This window comes from Pangasianodon hypophthalmus, chromosome 8 (genome assembly GCF_027358585.1).
Source record: "Pangasianodon hypophthalmus isolate fPanHyp1 chromosome 8, fPanHyp1.pri, whole genome shotgun sequence".
Classification (NCBI taxonomy): domain Eukaryota; kingdom Metazoa; phylum Chordata; class Actinopteri; order Siluriformes; family Pangasiidae; genus Pangasianodon; species Pangasianodon hypophthalmus.
This window is the reverse complement of record NC_069717.1, coordinates 25,347,816-25,373,896: the sequence shown is the minus strand read 5'-3', so window position 1 is coordinate 25,373,896 and position 26,081 is coordinate 25,347,816. Positions and strand designations below refer to the sequence as shown.

The 26,081-nt window shown below is 39.1% G+C and overlaps 2 protein-coding genes across 6 annotated transcripts in view; both read right to left on the bottom strand.

Annotated features, from left to right (window-relative positions):
• LOC113533497 (phosphatidylethanolamine-binding protein 4) overlaps positions 1–6,109 on the bottom strand; it is a 92,787-nt gene extending 86,678 nt beyond the window's left edge. For 2 of the 4 annotated variants that reach the window (XM_053236294.1, XM_026925669.3), the window contains exons 1-3: positions 5,937–6,098; positions 5,637–5,765; positions 5,009–5,135 (exon numbers count right to left, since the gene is read on the bottom strand). In XM_053236294.1, coding sequence (XP_053092269.1) covers positions 5,009–5,135; positions 5,637–5,755 — 246 coding nt within the window. In that variant the 5' untranslated portion in view covers positions 5,756–5,765; positions 5,937–6,098. Of the gene's footprint in view, positions 1–5,008; positions 5,136–5,636; positions 5,766–5,936 lie in introns of all 4 variants that reach the window. The other 2 variants (XM_053236295.1, XM_026925667.3) reach the window with 2 other exon arrangements.
• A 2,195-nt stretch (positions 6,110–8,304) lies between these two features.
• Positions 8,305–24,836, bottom strand: LOC113533297 (rho-related BTB domain-containing protein 2). Of its 2 annotated transcripts, none has more exons than XM_026925355.3 (10): positions 24,417–24,836; positions 19,013–19,214; positions 18,749–18,870; positions 18,428–18,613; positions 17,163–18,103; positions 15,488–15,606; positions 15,012–15,162; positions 14,528–14,616; positions 14,200–14,305; positions 8,305–14,063 (listed from the first exon to the last, which is right to left on the bottom strand). In XM_026925355.3, the coding sequence occupies exons 1-10, from the start codon at positions 24,482–24,484 to the stop codon at positions 13,855–13,857; spliced, it is 2,193 nt and encodes a 730-aa protein (XP_026781156.1). In that variant the 5' UTR covers positions 24,485–24,836; the 3' UTR covers positions 8,305–13,854. The 2 variants fall into 2 exon arrangements, with proteins under 2 accessions (XP_026781156.1, XP_026781157.1); XM_026925356.3 differs by having other exon boundaries at positions 18,749–18,852; positions 24,417–24,834.
• Between the last annotated feature and the right edge of the window lie 1,245 nt (positions 24,837–26,081).

The following is a 26,081-nucleotide window of genomic DNA, read 5'->3' as shown; positions in this document are numbered from 1 at the left end:
AGACGTGAGGAGTGAGTATGGAGTGCTATGGTACCTTTCCCAGATTAAAAAACCACCATTAAGGATGCTAGCATGAGTTCTTTCTCACCTGTTATATGAAAAGCTGTGGGAATTCGGAACTTTCCTCTGTAAAGCAGACAGAGAGGCTGAGCAGAGAGTTGCCTGCTGTGTGAAAACCTTTAAAAATTAATACAGACTTAATCATAATAAATAATATTTAGTTGTAGATGAGTGGTAAACGGCACAGGCCGGTGGACTCAAGTCCGAATTCTACGCCAAAAAAAAAACATAAGGAGCAAATGCAAATAAAACACTCACATGCCCTAGACAGCTTTATGGTTTGAAATTGTAAGGTCAGCCAAAGGAAACAGTCTATAAGTATACTGCACCCATTAAGTCATTATTTACTAATAACTGTAAATCAATTATTATCAAAAAAGAACAGGCAACAGGTGTGCACAAAAGAATTCATATTTTGAAATGTGTAAACACACCCAGGTGATTTTACTGTAACTCTGATACGTAATAATAATCCTTCATTATGTCACCATCATTCAGGAACTAACACTAGGCCTGCTCCAGAATCTGAACAAAGTTGGTCACATATCAGTCAGAGGCTACCAAATCAAAACATATCACACTGTCACAGATTTAACTTCAACATCAAATGCCGAACTGCATTAAGCATCGAAATCGTATCATCACATGGAAGCCTGAGGATTACACACCTATTATTGACGGTGTATAGCACCAAGCAGTACCATGAAAGCCCTTACCAAATTCCAGGCATCCACAGTCTGCAGGACTAATGTAAGAATTTAATAAATATTCATGCTGTTCCTTAGAAAACTGGCATGAGATGGATGCACTGGAAAGAATATATACTTTTATATAATGGCTGGGAATGCTTACTTTATCTGTCAAATTCGAATTTTGTCTTTCTTATTATTACCCTATCATTGTCAATATTACAATTATCATTAAGTGAATAGATTCTGTTTTCTACCAGATAATGACTAGTAACATGGGAACTCTTCCACTCCAATGCAAGCTATTTTTTTCATAAACACATTAATTCCACCGTCGTTTGGATTCACATTCCATTAGTTAGCAAAGTTTGACTCTGCTTGCTGCTGTTCTGAGGTCCCAGACATTTTTCTGTAAATGGAAAGCCGCAAGGACACCATCACAATGATAAAACATGGACTGATACTCAGAAATACTTTTAGGTTTGAGCTTTTCATAGACTTGTTAAAGAATTCAGAGCAAGAATGGAAAATAAAGTCAGGTGCAATGTATGAAGAAACCAACAAACAAAAAAAAAACCCAACAAAAAAGTGACCCAAAATCTTGTACCAGTGCGTTAATCCAGCAGGCAGCTTTTAAAACTGAAAAAAGTAAAATAAATAAATAAAAAATAAGAGTAGTGAATGTGTTGAAGTAATAATGGGCAGATGGATATAAGCACTAATTTGTTGATTTTAAAATTTCTGAGCTCACAGAGCTTGTAATTAATGTAATTCTATCCTGTTACCATCATAAAATATCATTAGAAGCAATATACAATAATGGGGCGGAATATATAATGTACAGAGAAACTCATTACCTTGATGGCACTATTACGATTTCTAAACGCATTGCGATAACATATGAGAGCTTGGAGTGGAAAAAAAAGTGAAAACCAAGTTCACATCATGTGGAGGGTTTAGTCATTACTTCAAGGGCTGAGATAGAAATCTGTTGTTTAGCATGCCCCTTTGCTTTTGTTTTGGGTAATGAAAGCCCATTGAGAGGCGGACATGCTGGACCACTGCCCATTCCGCTCCGTTTCAATTACCCAGCATGCTTTCAGCAGGGTAATGAGGTGGGTGTCACCACGGGGGCAAAGTGACAGCCAGTGCCTGCTGCACTGCCGCTTGGCCTCTCGTTTCCGCAGTGATCAGCTGCCAATTGAAAGGGTCGAGAGGGCAGCCGAGTGAAAAAGATGAGGAACAACAGAAAAAAAAGCGAGAGGGAAGACCTACCGCAGACCAGCGACAGGCTCACACAGAGTCGCATTTTCACAGCAGACCTCCAGCTACCGTATGTTTTCATAAGAGTCAGAGAAAAAAAAAACGGTAGCAGGAAAAGGGGAGAATTGCGTTTCAAAGCCCTGCAAATAAAGTTGGTATTGATTTAATCGCATGTGTAATTCGTTTTGCTGTCTGACACCAAGTCCAGCAATAAAAGAGAATCATGTAGGACAGCATAACAGATAATACCACCATACATCAATTGAGGTTCAGGAGACATTAGGGCGATAGATCACCTTCAAGCCAGACTGCTTAGCTACGGAATTTATAAACTAGCTCCTAAAACTGAAGTGGCTTTCAATTTTGGTTTTCAATTTATAGATACTGTATGGTACTTTGCTGCTGTTCTCCTCTAGGCTTGATTCTATTTTATATTTAGTTTACTGCAGGGATTCTACCACGACACAGCCATGTAGCTGCGACTCAGACTGAACTGAAGTGATCCAACACGGCGAGTGTTAGTGTGTAAGTGATTTATCTGATATATGGCGTCTGTCAGTGCATCATGGTGGTGCCTCCTCCTCCATTCAATTAAATAGCACAATATCCGACTAGTTTGAATGATTTCTACGTCTGCAATAAAATGTCTGGTTTTATAATTGCTAAGATTGAAAAATAAAGCACAAGAAATCCTATCGATTAGCTTGAAATGATCAGGATTACATCCAGCTCCATAAGAGCCACAAGATAAAAACAAGCACTGCGTCATCGTCGTGACAGAAGACATTTTAAGTTTTGATAATTTGTTTACTGGGCAATGTTACCCAATTAATTCACAAATATAGAAAATCACTAATTAAAGCCTTTCTAGAAACACTGCTGTTTAAATAATACCTTGAATTAGCACAGTTGCATCACTTTGACTGACCTCTGCCTATCAATCAGCACGTAAAAGGTTTATAGTCCGCCCCTTTTCTGCCTGATCTGAGCTTAATAATTAATAACAGCATGACCCAAAGTACAGAAATAACGGACCCAAATTCAGCTATTTAGCATTAAAAAGCTGTGACCAGCTTTAAACTTTACACTTTTCCTACTGCTCATGTATACAAAAATGGAGAATAAGAAGTGTTAACATCGCTAACAAGAAAATGCTAGCAGGCAGAGAGAAAAGCCAGTATTTTATCACACGTATGAATTGAAATGATATTTATATCCAAATATTTGGATTAGTATATACTTTACTTTACTTTCTGATTCTTGTCAGATACTGCACAGGATAATAAACTCTACAACTCTAGTGAAAGATATTTACTGTTGTTTTCTTTCTGCACATGAACTCACGTGTCAATGTTCACCTAAATGAAGTCAGCTGGAAGCGAAAGTAACTACTAACAGAAGCCAATGCACATCTCTCTCACATCCAGCGTCCTTTCCCCTTCAGTGTACTGGCTCTTTCTCTGGGTGAATTTTATTCGTTTCTGTCTGAACGCTGCTTTAGCTTTGTTTTCAAGTGTCTCCTGTACATCATAGCAAGAGGTCAATATCATAAATACTACGGCTAAACCATAAAGGTTGGCACCTATTAATAGTTTGGCAAAAAAGAAAATTTTTTATAATGTCACACTGGTATAAAAGGATCATCTTATCATGTTTGTTTATATGACCACCTGGACATGAACGTGGAGCCTACATTATTGCCCAAAACTTGTATAAACTTTTTTTTAATAAGTGTAAAATATAGTAGATTCTATTAACTAAAAGTAAGAAAAATAAAAGCAGAGACCTGACAAACAGTATGAGGTTTCAATACTATTAGTTTTATATAGACTCTGTATGTATGTTAGATGGACATCAATCCAATGACACATCTTTACAAATAAAAAAAAATTACATTAGATATATGTAATAAAATATTTTTTTAAATCCTATGAAAGGTCGAAAATTATCCACAGGAACCCAAAAGGTACACTGTGACACTTAATAAAATATTGTGCTCTCTCTTTAACTGTACATTTCTCTGTAGAGGTGCAGGGTTTCGGGACCTATACAGTGGAGTACTTGTGCCACCTTCTGGCCAGAACATGCTAAAAAATATTGGTGAGGACAATAGATCTACATAAAGGCTGCGTTACATAAAGAAGCATGACAGTGAGGATACATTTTATCATATTTCTAAATATTTTATTCAAAAAAGCTTTAAAGCTTTTAAAAAAAAAAAAAAAACAACGCTGATTATAATTAACATGTGATCCTCAGTGGTGTCCAAGATTTATTTTGTAATGAAATTCTAAGTTGAATTTTTGAGTTTAAACTTCTTTCATTGGCGTGTTGGTCTGTTTTCACTTTCCTACATTACCGACAATGCCGTTCAACTATTCACTACATCTCTAAAGAGAGCGATGCAGCGGCGCTTTAGTACTTGAGTCTGTCCAGCTCTCTCACCTCCTTTTCTGTACACTCTGCTCAAACACATCAGCTTCAGCTTTCATACTAACACCACCGTCAACACCACCATGCTCGTCATCTCGTAGAACACTAACTAGCCAACCCGAGTCTCTGCCGTAACTCAGCGCAACTGCGTTGTATAGCTGCATTGCATTCTGGATCTCTGAGTCCAACATTTGCATCAGCATCTCAGCCACTTCTACTTTGGAGGTCTCATAAATATGATGTTGAACGTCGCTGGAAAAGTGTGAAAATAATGAAACCAGACTCTTATCCCTAGTGTTTGAGTTTGTTGAAATGATTTTTCTCCTATTAAACGCCATTCTAACTTCGCCAACAATATCAATGTCTCCCGTGATGTCAGCGCACTAACTTCTCAGAGGAATAACAAAAATACAGCGCCAACCCAAAAATTAGGATTAGTATTTCAATATAAACATATTTCATGTGTTTCAGGATGTAGCTTTCCTTTAAGTCTTGGCTGTAAAGTACAGGCACAACAAACAAACCAGAACATGTAAAATCTCTCAGTGACTTGGCAGTCTTACCGTGTTAGCCGTGGCCAGCCGAACCTGTGGAGGTCCCCATTCTCGACTGATCTTCTCTCTGAACTCCTGAGGGATGATCATGCAGGAACGAATGTCCACATCTGGATAATTTAACTCTAACTCTCCACTAAAAAACACACACACACACTGAAGTCAGGGCTCGAACACTGCACCATGCTGTACTGTGTGTGGTTCTGATTATTGTGATGCCATATGCTTAAGAGTAGTTAGTCCCTGTCTTAAAGCCACCCTTTGAAAGGTTATAGTATCAAAGAATGTGTGCCAAAGGACTGTCTGGCAGAGTGTGTCATTTGAAAGTTGTTCAGATAAGCTGTGGAGATGGATAGTGTAGAGATACATGGTGTGGAGATAGATGTTGTGGAGATAGATGGTGTGGAGATAGATGGGCAGTGTGGTGAGTGGGTTTTTGAGTGGGACCTGCTAGCTGCTTAGCATCCATGACTCAGAAAAAGCGAGGGAATCCTACACAAAGCCTACGAGCTCACATTTCTAACTTCACCTCATTCTTGTGAACAGCTGACAGTCACCTCAACATAGAGGACGTCGAAATACTCATTTTGAATGTCGAGAATGTCGAAAAAATATGGTTTTAATTCTTAACTCTTACCTGCAAAAACGTTGGTCTTCTTTTGTGAGAGGAAGTTCAGCCGTTAACGGTTCAGAGTTGTTCTGGCACGTGCGCTGGATGCACGCGACCAGGAGCAGCATAAATGCGCGAGACAACATCTCGAAGTTTCTGACAGGAAATAATAATAATAAAAAAAACTAGACATAAATAAAACGGTGTGTCATTAGTTTCTGAATATATTCAAGCAACAAGTTAATTCCTCATTCATGTAAGTTTCACTTTCTAAGCATAATTACGCTACTGAAAGCATTGTTCGTCGTTTTTCCCCCTCAGTTTTACCTGGAAACAGAGTCTTAACTCCAGTAGTCAGGCTGCTCAGTCGAATAACAGGTGACCAAGTGGCCTTAAATATCAGATAACAAAGCTAATTTGGGAAACTAAGCCTGTCCAATGGACACCTTGGCCTGTTTTAGCTTCATTAGACTGGTCCTAATATCTGTCAGTCATTAGTCGAGGCCAAAGTTATCTTGTTGACACGGATTTGTAACTCTAACATCCGGGTACTCTCATTATTTAATTATTTACATATCATTTGGCGTTTATTTGTTTCCTGGCATGTTTACTCACGTGTTCTGCTATGTACAGGTTCCTGCAGTACTTGACTAACTATTGCACCAAGTAAAAGTTTCTGTCCCTGCAACCAAACTCTTAAGCATTTCTGCAGTATTATATTACCAGAAATGAAACCAACCTTGAACTAGCTCATGCAGTATCTTTTAAGAACAAAATGAGTCTTGAGCAAAAGTAAACACAAAATATTTACATGTTTTAATATATGCATTCATTCGTTTATCATCTGGTCAGGGCCGCAGTGGATCCGGAGTCTGTCTCAGGAACACTGGGGGTGAGGCAGAAAGTTACCTTGGATGGGACACGAGTGCAACCCAGCAGACCATGCACACCCTCATGCACACACATTCACACTCTCATTCACACCTAGGGGGAATTTAGGGTAGCCAAGACACAGACATGCATACACTCACCATCCACTTTAATAAGAGCACCTGCACATTTATGCAGTTATCCAATCAGCCAATCATGTGGCAGCAACGCAATGCATAAAGTCATGCAGATACAGGTCAAGAGCTTCAGTTAATGTTCACATCAAACATCAGAATGTGGGAAAAGTGTGATCTCTGTGACTTTAAGTGTGGCATTGCTGTTGGTGCCAGATGGCCTCATTGGATCCCGCAACACAGGATGTTTTTTGTTTTTTACACCATTCTGTGTAAACTCTAGAGACTGTTGTGTGTGAAACTCACAGGAGATCAGCAGTTGCTGAAATACTCAAACCAGCCAATCTGGCACCAACAACCATGCCACGGTTACAGAGATCACACTTTTTCCCCATTCTGATGTCTGATGTGAATATTAACTGAAGCTCTTGACCTGTATCTGCATTATTTTTTGCATTGTGTTGCTGCCACATGACTGGGTGAACTGCATAAATGAGCAGGTGTACATGTTTTCCTATTAAAGTGGACCATGAGTGTATTTAAATGCCTCTGAAGATTGTATGCCCAAGCAGTTTACTTTTGTGACATGGTGTGTAAGTGAAACCTGACTGTTGTGTCAAACCTTTTTATTGGTCTGGAGCTAAATGTAAAATGTGAAACAAGTTCTGACAAATTATGTCAATTTATCTCAAAATAGCAACACTCACAATTTTCTGACCACAGAAAAAAACACAACTGTTCCACATAAGCCTATATTTAACTTAACAGTTAGAAAGCAAAGACTAAAACACTTAGGGGTATACTGTTATAGGACAATAATCCACGACAAGGTGGTGTGGTGCAGTCCAACACTCTGTCAGTTACCACTCTGACGTTGATTATTGTCCAATAACAGCACATGCTGAACTGTTTTATTCCATTTATACCATGTTTACCACAATTTTTCAATGATTACAATTTTTATTATTGAACATGTCATACTTTTTAACTGTTTATAGTTACATTTAATGTTGTGGAACATTACAAGCTAGCATCTGTTATCACTTACACAAAGAGCAAACTCCTTTGTTCTGAAGATTTACTGACTGTTACAAAGTGCTAACACTGGAGACTCCTTCCATAAATCTCATTACAGAAAATTCCACCATATCAATTGTATTTTTTGATTAAATAACAGCATGTTTTTTAATGTTTATTATTAGTCTTAGACTATGTACAGTAGAGCATTCGCCATCCAAGTTCCTGTGAATGAGTTTTTCTGACAAATCAAATGAGAATTCAACAGTGCATTTATTAAACAGCATTCTCCAAACTGTTTATTTTTGTAGGTAACAGGTTTTCTCAGTGTTTGTTGAAAACATGTCATTTCCAAGAACCCTGTCCTTGTAATGTCACATCTATAATGCTGATAAAGCATGTAAAATGTAATATGATGTAATATTTGTCAAAGATACAAAAAGACTAGGTGTACCCAGGGTTAAGTATCAGACAAGTATCTCTCTAAATAATGTACACAGGAGACAAAGAATTATTGTGAAAACAGTGGTACAGAGAATCACAATCCTTCCTAAATCCAATGAGCTAAGAAATAAAAGCAGATAACACCAATCTGTTGCCAGTTAGGATTTATTAAATAAACACTATTTACAGCAGAACACATGCTACAATATCCATTTCCTGATGATACAAACTACCCCCCTCCCCCACCCCCCCAATCCAGACCACACACCAAATAAAAAATGTCAGCATCATCTTGGTAATACTGAGAAAACATTCAAGTTTTGTATTCAACTATTTAACATCGGTGACTCCTTGACAGAGTGACTAGCTGTGATTGTGCAGCAAAAACACATCTCTTGGGGGTGCTTGTTCTCCCTTTGGTTTGTGCTTCTTTGCAGCGGTGGTATGTTAGCACCGAGAACATGGGAAACATTTCAGGATTTTGCTCTTTTTACACATTCTAGTGTTAATATAATAGATAGTCGTAGTCAGAGCGTGCCTTAGTGTCTAAAACTGCATTGAAGTGCAGTACATAGCGTACAGTAGCCTATATTATACTGCATAGTGCTCAGCTGTCTGCTAGTATATATTTATTCAAATCTAAAGCAGTGTTAGATGCTGAACATTCATTCAAGAAGTCTATTACATGCACATAATAGGTTTCTAGTCTTAACGCACTCCCGTTACCTGCTCAACTATTTATATGCAGCATCTACGGAGTGTTAAATAGCATTTCAGTGAGTCAGTAATAATGAAAGACAAATTAGAAGTGGAATTCCCTGCATTGATTTTACCGGCCGTGGGCTGTCATGGGGGTGGTTGAAGCAGCAAACTGCATTTACTAATTTCTAAGGCCTTAAAGGCTATTAACAATGGTACCTTTCGATCACAAAGACATTTTCTCTAAAGAGCCTTTTTTTAAAAAAATAAAGCTGGCTAATAAAGCAATCAAAATCACACACTATGTCCCAAAGGTATGGTAGTATGGATGCTAGTACATGATGAATAGATATACAGTGTGCAGCATGTTTGGTACTTACAAAGTTTCACCATGTTTCAGTACAAACACGTACAGTATAGAGTGAAAAGAACCCTTTACTGTAAAAGAGAATCATTTACATTAAGGCATGGGGTGTCTCGACTGCAGCAGCAGATATGGATACAGCTGACTTACTGAGAAATTCCTAAATGTGTTTACCTGGTCTAAAGCGTTGCTGTCCAACAAAAACATTTTACAATTGTTGCATTTAGTTTTGTTAGTACCTAAACAGCAAGCATCATCTTCTCAATACTAGGTGCTTAGAAAGGTCTTCAAAGAATCCTGAAAAGCTGTAAGACAAAATTAATTTAAATCTCTCTCTTTAAAAAAAAACAAAAAAGGAAATTACAAAGTTTCCACTGGACAGCAGCAAGGTATCTGATGGACTGTTGACAAATTTGAAAAAAAAAAAAAAAAAAAAATCTTCTGAGATTTATGAACGTATGTACTTATATACACTGTGATGCTTAATTATGTACAGTTTCAGTCTGTATTTTTAATCTGTAATATTCTCAGAGATTCCAAGATGTAACTATGTGACCTTCAGAATTAATCATATATAGAATTATGGTCAATAAAGACCAACTGTGCACTTATTTTCAGTATTTCTCATAAACTACCTTTTTGAGAAGTCTGTGGAATTACACTTATTCCTATACAGTGACTGAAATCTTTGTTTAGCACATTAAGACATCACTAGCACAATATCAATCATAATAAAACAGTTAGTTGCTGTTATAATCACAGAGCCCTAACCAAACGAACAACTCTAACACTTTCTTTTTTATATACAGACGATGTATTAGTGATTAAAACAATCTACCTTGCTAGAAGGTGCCTCTTTTACCACCTATATTACAGGATATATTCAGAAAGGAGACAAGCATATCTGAATGAAATGCCATGGAACCAAATGTTTATGTAATAGCATAGCTGGTACTTCACTCAAGTTTATCGATTTCAAATAAATAAATGTAACAAACTGTATTTTGAAAGAAAGGGTTTTTTGTGGATTCTCCATCATGGATGGACATCCAATGAAATGTAGACATAAATATGATGGATAATGAAGTCCACTTGTATACTCACACATGCCTAAGCACTTTCTTTGACAAATTATATGTTACAGTCTTTGCTCTACACCTCGATTTCTATAAAACCGTACTTTGGAATTGGTATCTCTGATAGCTCCACCCTTGTTCTTCAGAAGAAGCTCCAACTTAATCTTTAACTCCACCCAGATTATCACTTTCTCAAATTTAGTTCATGTTAATTGTTTAGCAGTTGCAACACAGCAAAGACTTTTAATACATTTCCAAAACACTGGGAAAAAGGTCAAAGGTTGAGTACAAGTCTGTCTTTTTGGGGTTCTAACAATCCCGAAGTAGGGTGGTTTTGAGGGCAGCTATCCTGTGTATCCATTAGTATTCTATAAACCTGGAACTGTGACAGCCATCCGTAGTGTACAAAACCTGTAAAGGTACTCTGAACCACTTGAGGTTGGGGGTTCTCCATAGATGAGTTTCTCCATCTAGGCTGCTGTTTAGTTTAATGCTACATTTGACGTACCTTGGAACTACATCATTTTCGACCTCCGTGCAATCGAGCTACCAAAAAGTTAGAAAAAAATCCACAGATACCTTCATGTTCATCTTTTTGTTAACAAGCCATCTAACTGTGATGAGTCATGTTTATGTTCCTCCTCAAAACAATGTTCTGTATAGCCAATGTTAAATATTTAATAATCTAATATCTATGTAGGTTGATCTAAAGCAAATACTTGTATATACACAGTGTAACTCATTTAAAGGTAAGAAGTACTACATTGTTTACTGTTCATTCTCTGAGAAGCTATGTTGATTTGACGTTACTTGCTGAACTCAGGGTTGAGGAGACCATTTGGAGTTGCGAGTAGGAATTCTGAGTTGAGGGGCATTTTCTTTGTTTTTTCGGTCAGAAATTCTGTGTTACAAGTTTTAGTCAAATGCAACACTAGACAACAGAGTTCATGCCATAATTTGATCATACAGCAGTGGTGTCAAACATATGGATCTAAAATTGTCTTGTGGACTGTAATTGAACTGAAATAGTTGGGGGAAAAGATAATCTCTGTTAGTCCACTAGGGGGCAGAATAAAGCAATAAACTCAGTAACCTTAGCTACTGACAAAATGTGCTAATGATATATAATTCTTCATTATCATGCTAAAAAAATTGACAATGTAACCATGTCTCTTTAAAAAAAAAAAACCCTAAAATTTAGGGATTTCACAACAACCAGGGTGAATACTTCTGCAATCACAAACCCTTTTCTCCTAGACATTGGATTAAATATAATGTTTGACACCTCTGCTATAGAGGAACATAGATGAAGATACATGCTTGCAGGAGGATGTTATTGTATGCATTCCCCAAAGCAAACATCTGGTTTGCCTTGCAGATACTAGCTATCAAGCCCAGATGTTGGATCACAGACCAGTTATAGCCCAAAGTGATTAAGTCCGAAGGCTAGTAAGAGATAACCTACGGCTGGAATAACACACTTCAATCTTCAACTCGGGACAGATAGGTAAGTCCAGTGTAATATTTCCTGAATTTATCACTGGTACCTAGAATCTCAGAAAAGGCATTCAACTTGGTTTAGATTCTTGGCACAAACTGGTTCTACCACTGAAAACACCTTGTATCTTGACATTACTTTCCAAAAATTGAAGGATTATTGATGTAAACAAAGTTTGTGCTGGTGCCTACCACACTGATTTCTTGAAAGTAGTCATGCCATCCGCAAGCTTCTCTAAATACAATCTCTACTCATTCACCCTCTGAAGGTCTGAAGTAATAACATTTCATAAAATCAATTTTGTCTCACAGATACTGAAAAGGTCGCATTATTAGATTATACTTGCCAGATATGTATGAAGATCCCAGCATGTGACCTTCAGAAGACATCTGCACCAGTAGGACTCCATTTTGCCATAAACAACCACTTACATAGCATTCACTGCCCCGCTTAAACTATTCGCATACACAGATTCTATGATTATGAGTAGTAACAAAAAAAAGTAATATTCTAAGTAAAAATTAGATTATCCATTCTTTCTGTTTTACATACTAGCCATTCATACAAATCAGCATCATAAGCAGATCAGTGGCTAGGAATAGAGGGTGTAAATTAAAAACTGAGTGGTTCTATTGGAAACTACTTAATATGCATCATGCTTGCAGTATCCCCATCTCTTACGGGTTCAAATGAAGCGATGTAAACAGCATTCTATTTAAAAGCTTGGTTTAACTTAGTGGCATTTCACATTCCGTAAACATTTTTTCTTGTCACTGTTTAGCGCTACCTCATACAAGGATAATAGATTTTCAGATTCATATTCTACAGTTACTTCAGAGTTCTAAAACTTAATTCGTACTTTAAATGACCAAGACATAAGCATTATGTGCTCTCTACAATAGACAGTAATACTGTCTGCAAATACATTCTGATAAAAATGGCCTACTCATGGGCCTGCCCATGAGCCTACTGGGTAAATATATTTGAATATCTTATGCTATCATTCTGAGAGTGTGTGACGTGCAGTGTTCACAAAATAAACCAAGAATGATCCCCATTCATGGAGATCTACCACCTTGCAAAGTTTAGTTCATACAATAATCGAACACCGTATCGATGCAGTGGTTCTCAGGAGCATCTAAAGGTTAGATTTTGATGCGATATAGTAGGCAGGGACTAAACTTTTGCAGAAGGACATCTCTCAAGAAGGAGGGTCAGCATTCCTAAAGTAAAGCATTCATGAGTTTACCTTGGTTAAGACGCTGTGCCCACACTTTGTGTTGAGACTCCAAGTCTGACTTTAGAATGTTGGAGTTCAGATCTTTGAGGTCTTGAGTTTTGTGATTACGAACAGTGGTGAGTATTTGAAGTGGTGAACAGTGGTGAGTTTTTTTTTTTTTAGATTATCATTCTGAATAATGTTGAATAATGGTGTGTTTGCAATGCCATTATCGTCATCAACCTCCTATTTTGCTAGCAAAAAAGGAGAGAGGGTCAAAGTATGACGATGAAAAATGAGAGCCCTTTTCCGAATGATCATCATAAAAAATAGACCCCAGTGAAAATGATAAACAATTCGCTGTCAAAGTCACAGTCAGGGCCATTCGGGCACTATTAACATTCTGCAAGAGCAGGAGCCAGTACGCCATTTGATGCCAGACAACTCAGTTGTGCCACTGAGAAAGCCTAATGTAACAATCTGCATGCTCATCCATGCAGCACATCACCATAGTACTGGTGATTTATTGGTTAAAAAAAAAAAAAACAACAACTCTTAAATCCCATTCTAAAAACAACGTCTGCCATTTTGCTGGGCTGTGTTCAAGTGGTTTCATAGCACAAAAATAATCTGATGTATGTTCACATGATTTATGACACTGAGCACTTTTTATCTGCTGGGTCTTGTCCGAATGCGTGTGTGTGTGAGCAGCCAAGGGATCAAAGCTTCACAAAAAAAAAAGTCTTACAGTCTCTGGCTCACCTTCCTGTTTTTTTTTTTTTGTTTTTGTTTTTTTTTTCAGGTATGGATTCCTGCTCAGTAGTTAGAAGATGTCGCCTGTATATTTTTGGCAAAATGGCTGTCACTGCTGATGCGTGCATTTCCATCTAATGGCAGTTCAATACGGCCTTCAACTTTGATTAATCACATGACAGCAGAGGACCCAGGAGAGGACGGAGAGTTGGAAGAGGGTGAGGATGGAAGATTCCAGAAGAGCCACTTGCGCTTACACTGGCGTTTCTGGTACAGGTAGTCCTCTTTCTCACGCTCTTTGCGGGCTCGCTGGTAATGATCATCCTCCTTGAGGTACCACACCGGAGGCCAGCGATGCTTCTCAAAGTATTCCTGGTTCTCTGAAAAGGCACAAGATGATGTTCCTTTCAAAATGCTGACACATTTGCAGTGGGAGACCTGACACAAACCACTGATAATGTTGAATGATCAAACACGGATGTTTGGTAGTAATTTACTGAAGGAGTGTACAAATACCTGCAGACTTAGCCTTCATGTCACGAGGGAACTTGCGGCAGACGCTGTTGTAATTAGTGCAGATGTGGTGGAGGCACCATCCAGCTAACTGGTGGGCACCATGGAACTGAGAAAAAGAAAGATCATAGACCATACAGGACAAGAACAGACTTCTAAACATATATTTTTGTGGCTAGCTAATTTTCATTTTATGAACATCAATGTCAGAAAATTAGATATGCGTGAGAGAGCATCATAAAACAAAAGTTTGTGTTACCACTGTCTGTTCACTTCCTGTATCAGACCAGTTAACCTTAATGCTTTCAGCAGCCGGGACCTCAGAATTTACCTGAGCCATTTCCAGATAAACCAGTACTTCTCCATCAATATCAGCTCCCATCATAGCAGCCTCCATAAGCACAGTCACAGTGTAAAGCTCTGAAACCAGCATACACAAAGCAAAGGTGCAACTTACTGCATTCACTGTAGATTTCTAGGTCTTATGTATATGTAAGGAATAAAACACAACAGGGTGTGACGTTATAGGAAAATAATCAACGACAGTTTCATTTTCCTATAACAGCATGTAACAAAGTGTTTTATTCTTCTTATACCACAATGATTTGCCAGTGATTTGCTTCTTTATCATTTAACATTAACATTTATCATTACATTTAATGTTGTGAAACGTGTCATCACTTACATTATAGCAGCTATAAACAGCTGATACCTGCATCTCGTTTTCTTTTTTTTTTTATTTCAATTTAATAACGCAAAAAAAAAAAAAGCAGCTTCTCAGGTGTGTGTGTCAGTATGCTTGTGTGTGTGTGTACCTGTCAGTGCAACCAGGTGAGGCAGACAGAGACGGTTTGCAAGAACAATGAGCTCCATGGCATCCAGGTCTGGGCGAGAACAGAAGCGGCCAGTGTAGAGATACTCCAGCACCGCACGCATGCAGCTACGGGTTGTGTTTGGAAACAACACCTGAAAAATGAATGAGTAAACAACCATTTTTAAAATTCATTTTTACAAATTTTTATTGTTTTGAAATGATAAGTTTTTATTCCCTCTCCTACTGCGCTTATGCTAAGGCATGTAAGAGATCTGCAAATATACCTCTGACCCCTAAACCCACCCCTAAGATCAGAGAATGCAGACTATGAACTACTGCATTACCCATAGTCTCCTAGCAATCGGCACAACTAGTATTCAGTCCAAACTGCAGCTTTATAGGAAGCCATTTCACTGGTGCACCACTTGGGGAGTAAATACTGATTACTAAAGAAAAAATCAAAGAGCTTTTATGTACCTCTTTAGTACAGCTCTCCACAAATGGTCCTCCAAACATGGCTGCCATCCAGTCGCAGCTTGAGATGAGCAAAGGCTTATGGGCCATTATTGTACCATCATCCAGCTTGAACACAACATCTGCCATGCAGAAACATATAAACTTATAACTGTAAAACAAAATGCACTAATTTCATAAATGCATGACAAATCTATACATAAACTGCTGATTTCTAAGCTAAGTTATACATAAGAGATGACAAATTTAAGTGCTTATGTGAAACATGGTTGAGGATAACATTAAAAGGTTTTTATTTTGGCAGGCTACAAATCCCATGGTCATTTTAAAAGCTGAAGTGGAGTACCGAAGTGTAGAATAAATAAACAGGAAAGTCCTAAGCTTATGTAAGCAGCAGGAAACAGCTAGTTCAACAAAACAGCTTGAAACCCCCCAAATTCCAAATGTGCTGAAAACACCAAACATCGCTCGCTCTTCTGATGGACGTCTGATTACATAAGCGTAAAAAGCCAGCTGGCGAAATATTGAGCACTGACCCGTCTCCTTGGGAGGTGGATGAGCAAGTTGCTAAATATCATGATGAGGCAGAGAGGGGAAAAAGCTTGATTTGGGAACATTTACTTCTGCTGAATTTTTTTTTCCACATAGTGTTCTTGCACATCAGAAAATAGTGCTCAGACTTTTTTTTTTAATGCAAGTAGTATAAAATGACCACGCACTGCGGCAAGTGAAGTACAATAAGCAGAGAGAGAGAGAGAGAGAGAGAGAGAGAGAGAGAGAGAGAGATTTATACAATGCAGTCCAGAATTATTGGCACCCTTCATTAAAATGAGCAAATATATACATAAATAAATTATACATGCAAATTTGTGTGATATTTTAAGTTTAAGCATTATAGATGTAGTAGTTTTATTTTAACCAGATCTTTGTGTCAAATGTTACAGAACTTTTATCGCAGCCCTGATTGTGCTTACTCATATTTTAACTCATTACCTTATTTGTGCAAGTCAACAAGAGTATGTCTCTTTTCTGTTGAAAATAGTTATTCACAAGGTGAAGGGATGACAGAAGAGATTTCATATGTGTGCAACCTCTTATTTATGCCACCAGAAAAGACAACAGCTTCAAGAGACTAAGAGCAATAATTTTTTCAAGACAATTTGTTTGCATTTACTTTAATTATTTTTTGCCACATTCAGCCAGGTGACAAATTAAAGGAAAAACAGTGGCTGTGAGGGGGATTTATTTATTTTGCTTGCATGGTTTGGGTCCACTTGTCTTCTGACTGATCACCTTTATCCTATTATGAAACATTTCTATCCTGATGGATGTTGTCTCTTCCGGGATGACCCCGCCCACATCTGAGATTATTGCTAGAGGAAAAGTGAATAAATTCTTCAGTTGTTTGAGTGGAAGTTAAGTAAGTGTATGTCACTGTTGTGCGCCAATAATTCTGGAGTATATACAATTAGACCCATCATGATCATGGAATATTAGCTGATGAATTAATTACAGGACAGATCAGCTGTTTGGTTTTAATCAGACAGTTTCTTTTCCTCAGACCAACTGATCAACTCGGCTAATTCAAATTCGGTTTGTTGTGCTATAAAATGTGAAATTTAATGACTGTGGGAAATCGCAGTCATTTTAAATAATATACATTTCACACATATCTCACCAGAGAAGGTCCCCTTAGCTAGACACTCCTTGATCCGGTTGGTGCGCCTCACATGGAAGGCCTTGGTGATCTCCTGGTTCATGAAAGCTTCATCATTCAGGATGTTGGCCACCATCATGCGGAGATCAAAAACCTCCAGCAGCTCAGCGATATGAGCCACCTGCATCAGTTCCTTCTCATGCTCATCCAGCTTCCCTGTGTAGAGATAGCGCAAAACAGCACGGAATGGCCCCAGCTGCATGGACGGGTCCATGTGCACCACCGTCATTGGCCTGGAGTTAAAGGTCAAGGGATCATCCACCATTTCCTCCCGCACACTAACAAAGGCTCGGCTGAATGCAGGGAGCAGACGGCCTCCTTCGCCTCCTCTAAGCGTCCCATCGCTGGTGCAGGCGCGTAGGTTCGCTCGTTCCCTATCGTCACTGCTCTCACAAACATCAAAGCTGGCCGCTCGCATCAGCAGCTCACGGCCGGAAAGAGGCACCCGAGCACGCTCTTTCTCTTTTTTGTCCTCAGGAGTCCGATGGTCAACGAGGAAAAGGTCGTAGAATTTGGACGAGGCCGTGGCGAGGTAGACACGGTGAGCGAAGATTCTTTGGCTCTCCTGGAGCACAAGGACGACGTCGGCGCACAGTGGGTCCTCCAGCAGACGTCCTGGGTGCTCTTCCATGCTGCTGGGGGGAGGTGGCACCGTGATGATGGGCGGAGGAGGTTTGGGAGGAAGGAATGGGGCTTGGAGGAGAGGCCGCTGGACGTTACGTAAGTGCGACTTCCAGAACTGCAGGTGGCGGCGTGAAATCAGGGCAGCACGGATAGCATTGTCGAATACATCCTTGATACCAAACTGGGCGACCACGCTGGTCTCGTAGTATGGGACACCAAGCTCTTTTGCTACTTCACGGCCCTTCTCTGGTGGCAAGATCTCGTTGGATTTTATGGGCCTGAAATGAAGAAAGACTGACAATTTAGTCAGTGAACATGATAAGATTTAAAATTCTTCAGGAATGGGTGCTAATGTACTGAGAGTAACTGAATACACTGAGCCGACAGTTTATTAGTTACTTGATCGGCATACTTAATAAACTAACAACTCAGAGTTTAATGAAAAATCATTAGATGATGTTGGAGTAGCAGTGTCCCACATCTCTGTTACAGGGATAAAGATTAGTGTAGTTGCCAGGCCAGGGAAAGCTAACATCTGTTTATTTTTCTACTTGCAGTAGTGCAGCATCAGCACTGACAGCAGGATGATTTTCTGCTCTCACCTCGCCAGTGGGCGCCGTGCTCTGTTCACCGCCTCGAGGTCGGCGTATCTCAGGTCCAGCTGGCAGCCCACAAGGATGACAGGAGCTCTGGGGCAGAAGTGTTTGATTTCAGGGTACCACATGGTCCTCACATGGTGCAATGAGTTTGGGTTAGCGATTGAGAAACACAGCACCACCACATCAGACCTGCCACAACACCCACAGTGAGTGATGCAACGTGAGTGTATGCAGTTGCTTTAAGAATGAGAACACAAGCCACTGCTGCAAATGTAGCTTGAAACATAATAGTCCCTAGCAGGTGGAATGAATGAGACAGCTCACCGTCCGTAAGCAAAACGACGGTCCTTGTGATGATCCCCGAACGTGTCCCAGAGCCGCAAGGACACGCTGACGTCATCCACCACATCCCTAGATCGCTCTAGAACCTGGTTGGAGAAACACACCTATCACATGCATGGAGATTTACCCTGGTAATTACTGTATATACATTTTTAACACTTTCTATATTTCTGTGAACCAGGGCATGTTGTGAACAAAGCTAGCTACACGACTGACTGTCCCAGGAAAGACGCAGAATTTCCTCACCTCCTGGCACACTCTGTATTGGTCTATGGCCCAGACAGTGGGAACATGTGTGGCGAGCAGCTGGTACTGGGTCAGGGTGGCATTGCAAGCCCGGGCACAGATGAGCCGGGTCTTTCCCACTGCGTTGTCCCCGACAACCACACACTTGATGGTCTCGACATTTGGCCTCTCATAGTCCATATCAGAATCCATAAAATGGGACCTACAAAAAAAAAAAAAAATCATATAGGTACGCTAATAATATGCTAATGGTTCTCATGTGGGGTCAGGGTTCTGTGAACCATGTTAGTGTTTTACAAAGGGTGAAATCACAACCCAATATTATGAAAGCTGTTATATTTCTATTTAAAAAAATGAGATGATCACAAGGCACAAGTCCAGAGGCTTGGTGTCACTTTTTGCCTGCCGAGCTCTGTAATAAGCTGGCACTCGTTCCCTAAACAGGAGGCTTGCGGAATACAAGGAGTGTTGATACAGCACTTTAGAAGATCAATAACGCTGTTCGGTCTGCATTCTGCAGTGATGTCACTACACTGTTAACACCTATAGATTTAAGCGTCTTAAATATAGCTCGGCGTTTATGTGGGTGTTCACACTGAGGTGATTTCACTGAAGCATGTAAACTTCACAGGTGGAATAATGAATGTGACATTTCAACATATTGACCTGTCTCAATGCCTGCACAAGCTTAGCACTAACAAGACAGTGTGCCCGTCTGGTCATGTATTTAAAAGTAAGCTATTCATGTACATATTACAGGTGTGTAACAGAGTATCAGAGTTTCAATATTATCAAAATATCAGTATTATCATTGTTTTGGGTATTTTTGCACTTATGTATGCAATACTGAATGCACTGTCCATGCATAAATCCCATGCTCGCAATGTATCACTCAACCCAGTTTTACAGTAATTCAATCATACCTCCTTTCACTGATTAAACTATTTTCAGAGCTCATGATTTCTGCAAAAGTTACTCCTTTGTGGTTATAGGATTCTTTATAGCTTCTATTTCATACGACCTCGCTCCTCCATTGAAGGAGAAGAAGGGTTCGGGTTGGGTACTGCAGTCAGCTGGGAGAACTAAAATTCAGCATGTATTATTATATTTATTATTATTAAAATCATGCTGCACCACAGGTGAGTAAAAGAAGAGTAGAATAATTATATTAAATGCATTAAAAAAAACTGATTCATAATTATATTGGTCATAATCACACAAGTATATCTTTTCCTTGCCATTTTCAATTCATATAATTTAATGAATCACATTAAAATGAAAAAAAAAAAAAAAAAAAAAAAAAAACACCACAGAAATGATTGAATATTGAATGTCACATGATTGGGTCATCAAAACAGAGTAAAAAAGAAATCAAAATACTCTGTCTTGAGCATGTCCTTTCAGTTCACTGCAAAACATATACACTGCAAATCAGTATTATTGACATTGCACATTACATGCTTATATTCCTCCACATGTATAAATCTGGGAGTCAAATGCTTGCTCCTTAGACACTTTCATTTTTAAAAACTAAACATGAATGCAATTAGATTCGAATAAATAACCATTAAAACACACAACCCAATAATAGACTGAATGAATGCACTTTAGCTCAGCCCATCAATACTGCAACTAATTAGGTTTCATTAATTGAGAAAGCCGTGAATGAGCCTGTGATGGTGATGAAATCAGGATTACACCACAGCGCTGTTAAATTCTCCGATCTGATGAGTCAGAACGTGTTTAATTTTTTATAACAGCAGCTCTGACAGTAGGGCGATTCATGTATACTATAATATTATCATTTCTATGGTAACTACTATTTCACATGGACTTACATGGCAGGGACGCTCCAGTTAATAATAATGTTCTCTGTGAGGAGACGTTTATTTAACATTTATGGAAGGAGTCTGCAGTGTTAGCACTTTGTAACAGTCAATACATTTTCCATGGGAAAGTCTTATTAATAAGAAAGAGAGAAAAAGAGCAGGATATGGGAGCAGCTCTTTAGAGCTGCTTTAACATAAGTGATAACAGGAAGTAATTTGTTTCACAGATGTTTTCCGCAACATTACATGCAACTATAAATGGTTAAAGTATGACGTGTCATTCATTAATAAATGAAAAACTGTAATCATTGCTAAATTACTGTGGTACATGAGGAGTAAAACAATTTGAGGTGTACTGTCCGTGTCATTGATTATCGTCCTATAATAGCACACCCCAAAGAATTTTAGTCCTTATTTAATAGTGCAAACACATTGTATAATAAACACCTCCCATTTTCAACTGTGACTTAACAAAACTGAGACTTTGATTAATTATACAGTTCCTGGTATGACTATGCTACATCCATTCAGCTCCTCTTGCAAACCTATTCATCTATTCATCCATCCGGAAAGTCAATCCAGCCATTAATCTGTTTAGTGAGTGCAATAAATTCTCCAGTCTCTCCAGTAAGGTGTTATCAGCTGCTCTAATCAGCTGTGATGCAGACCTAAGTTTAGCCTCCATGCTGTAACATCCGCTCATCATAGAGAACAGTAAGGTGCTGCACAGGGTGTGTTTCTCTTTGAACACGATGCAACTTACATGTGAGAAACAGACCAAATGCAGGTCATTTAAGGCTTCATAAACACCATGCAACACATCAAGTCATTCATTCATTCAGTAAGCTGCTTCATGACACATTAATCAGAATGCAAACACAGGAATGAATTTATAAATACATAAATATATAAAGATCTATGATTACTCTCATACCATTGTTATCTTTACCTTCCTGTAAATTAAGCCTCAGTTGAAAGAGGTGAGACAATACGAGGTCCTTCTTCTCCAATGCCTTGCTTATGAAGGTTGTTGGTATCACAACCCGGTCTCTGGTTTCCATGGAGACCTATTTGACTTCCGCATCCAATGGGTGGCTACGTACCAAATCACATGTTCCAATACTAAACAGTATGTCACTACTGTTACCATAAGTGGACTCTACAGTAGTGCAGTGTGCTATAAGGTTTGCGCTTGATTGTTTTATCCAATTTTAGTAAACACCTGACTTCTATGCCTATAAATACTTGCTGAGTAACATGGTTTATAGGCTATAGGGTTTAAATTCCTCTAACAGCCACACGCAAACTATATAAACAAACACTGCTTTCCAAGAGCATTCCGCACCCTCGACAGAAATCCGAATGCAGCACAACACTTCAGTCTAATGTGCAAATCTATTTTCAATGACAGCATCCAAAATCTTGAAAAAGTAAACCCTGAGCCACCTGATATAAACTGCACTCATATAATATGTATTTCATGCAAGACCGAGACTTACAGCGCAGTCCATTCGTATAAAGGCGTCGCACCGTCTCTCCTTTCCGTCAATCAGTAGAGAAATGTGATTAGAGAAATCTGAAGGCTGAAGGTGACCCAGCTCAGGAGTTTTCACTCTGTATCCAGCGGAGTTGGGTTATTTTTAATGTGTATGGATAAAGTGCACCTATTATTGGAGCAGCCTTCAAAAACAGCCAGCTCATGGTAACACATCCTGATTCATGGACACATTTTATTAATCCCCACAGTTTTCAATTAAAACACCCACAGTGCTGAATTAGCTGCATGCAAGAATTAATGAACTTTTAGTGTTGTCCAGTTTTTATACAACCCTATGCAATTTGTCGTCCAACCTTTAGGTTAAATATACATTAAATTACACTGAATAGCAAAATCCCCAGTGTTGAAATAACACTAATTGTGCACCCTAAGGGGAAAAATACTAAACTGTACCCTTCCTCATCACTGGAGTGGTAGACCTTTTGCACCTTTAGTATGTACTGTATCTTTCTTCTGGGGGCAGTTCACATGGTGTACCTTTAATAGCTTTTAGAACAAAGGTACATGGGTAGTCCTTCACATTAAAGGGTCCCACTCCAGTGATAAGTAAAGGTGTAATTTGGTACCTTTAGTTCTGGGGTGTGTTTATTTAAGTCAGGTGGATGCACATGCACACTGTAATTAACTGTAATTCAACTCTACACTCTGTTCCTTGTCGCTGTGATAGTATCGCCAAGGGTGCATGGCTTGTATCTTTAGTATGTATCATTTACCTGGGAAAGTGTATGTGGTGTACCATCAATTAGTGTTTAGAATAGTGGTCCCAATCTGCTTAAAGGTGCAATAGTCATTTTTTTTATTTTTATACTTTTTTTGAATAACCTGAAAGATATGTAAAACATGATCAAAAATATTGGTTTAAGCCATAGCCTCAGCACAAGTGTATTATGTGGCTAAGAAAACCCATTCAGAAAACTGAATACCATGTCCTGAACGCTTGATTGTGTTTGGATCGGCCTCCTGTCAATCATCTTATAGACACACAACTTGACAGGCCAGGGTGCATCCCAGGGGCGGTGCTTCATGAACATGGGTGGGAGTGGGCTCAAGGGAAAAAAAAAAAAAAATTAAATATAAAACCCACCTATTTAACCATTAGAGACCTAATCTTGAAAAGTATGACTGATCTTACCTAATCCACCTTCAAATTATTTTTAAAGGTTTCTATACATATTAAAAGGTACAAAACACGTCCCACTGATGCTCACTCCAGAGCAATAAGGAAAAGTGCAGCTTGGTACCTTTATTTCTGAGAGTGCAGTGTTAACACTAGGGGTTGAGATTTTGCTGTGTAACAGATGATTTGAATATGCTGATAAGGGTGTTGGAGTGTTGTATTTCCGTCTCTGATGCAGTGAGAGGAAACACACTAAAGATAAAGATGCTCAAAAAGTCGCCTGCGTGTAATAACCTCCCCCCTGTGCTTTAGAGCTCTGAGGAGTCTGTGTGTGTGTGTGTGTGTGTGAGGGAGAGAGAGAGAGAGAGAGAGAGAACTCTGCATTCAGCAGAAGTGCTCGGTCATTAATCAGCAGGCTCTGACGCAGGCACTTTCACGTTCATCGTTGCGGTTTAAACCCAGTCAGGGAAAAGAGCGCGTGCCAGCTGATGCAACTGTGCACTGAAGTAACCCCGCAGCACCCCCGCATGCTCCACAGGCCTTCATACATTGCCGAAATTATTTATCGAACATAAGTTCAGTCAGAGACCTATCCTGAATGCTGGTAACTCCTGGGACCCTTTTCATTCCTCATGTGCCACTAGAACGCCTTTACATTACGCCTGGAGCTAAAGACATATAAACAACCACAGCACATCTGTGCGTCTGATAAAAACATCCTCTCACTACCTGCAGTACTGATCTGTCCATTCACACTCTCCCAGCCAGCGCGTTACTCTGTCCGGTTACGTAACGCCCAGGTGTCGTCGAGCGTTACATGTCGGTTACATTAGAAACTGAGCACCGAGCATTTCCAGTCAAAACCTCCTCCAGTCTGACTGGAAAAGCTCAGCTTCTTACCGCATCAGAGGGAAGAGGCGCATCCGCTCGGCTGCTGGCTGAAGGCGAAAGGCGGAAACGACATCCATGGGTCAGAGCTCGCCGCCGACGAGAACAGGCTGTGAACTTCATCTTCCTGTGAACACAGCAAGCCGACGGTTGCGAATGAGAGCTGATTAAGAGGCTGTGGAGGGTCCTGTCGTGGTTCTGAGCTGTTTTGGGGTTTTGGGTAAGCCAGCGAGGCCGGGAAAAAGCCTCGCTGCTCCCTCAGTGCACCGTACTGAGGTAAAAACAAGCAGCCTCGACCGACTGCCCATTCATCTGTACCGACGGATATTATGATTCTTTTCACTGATTCGATTCTTTCAAAGAATCGATCCACGCTTGTTTTGATTCGTTCGATTCACCCCTTACTGAGTAGGCTGCAGTAACTCACGGTTTCATACTTCACATACTTAATTCACAGCCATTGCAAGATCTGCAATTCAAATATGACAACATTAAAATAAAATAAATAAATATTAAAAAAGACAATACACTCGGTTCGTGCTTGTGAGCCGATTCTCCAGATGGATTCAGTTAGGTGACTCGTTTAAAAAGAAACTTACGTAACCTTTCTGAATCAAAACATGCTTAGATCAAATAACTTGGTATGTAAGAAAACAATCAGTATAAAAATGAGTTAGATTTGAACAAAATAAACAACATTTCAAGACAGCAGTCTGCTAGCTGTGATGTGTTTTAGTGTTTCTGACTTCAAATGAGTTTTAAAGGTAAAATATAAAAGAGTTGCTGTTAAAATAACTTCCTGGCAGCAAACAGTAATTTAGTAAATTTACTGTATAACTAACTACTTACTGCCTTTTATAACAAACTGTAAGTGAGGACTAAAACACTTGGGGTGTTCTGCTACAGGAAAACAATCCACACCGGTGCAGTGTGACGACCTTTACAACGACCTTTACAACAACACATCACGCGTTTTGTTGTGAAACATCTGTGAGACAAGTTATCACTTACATCACAGCACCTATAATCAGTTATTCCCTCACCAGCATCTCTTTTTTCTTTCTCTTTTGAATTTAATAAGACAAAATGCAGCTTGTCACCAAGAAACCACAAAGTGCAAAGTCCTGAAGACTCTCACGTGGAGGAAAACTTACTAACTGTCACAAAGCGCTGACACTGGACACTCCTTCTAAAATGTTAACTAAATGTCAACTTACAGTAAACTTCACCATATCAATGATTATATGTTTTTTCCTTGTTAATTAACATGTTTTTTTTGTAATCTGTTTATTATTAGGCTTACATTATTTGTACCATAATGTAAGCCATACAAATCTTTGTGAATTAGCTGTTACTATGGAGATGAAAATGTATTAGAAGAAGTGAATTAATATAAAATTGATTTGTGATTTGATTTACAGCTGAAGCTACTGCCAGAGCTGCTGGTACAGTATAGAAAATAAATCAACATCTTCAGATTTGAGAATTCAGCAGCGCTGTGGTATAAAATGAATTACTGTACACTCCAAAGTGCTGTTAAACTGATTATTGCAATTTTTATATGCTGTATAATAAATCATAATTGACATAATGTCTCATAGAATGAAAAACAAGGCTTAAAATGCCCCATACCAAACGATCACAAATGGTGCCTTAAACCCTGTGGGTGATATCAAC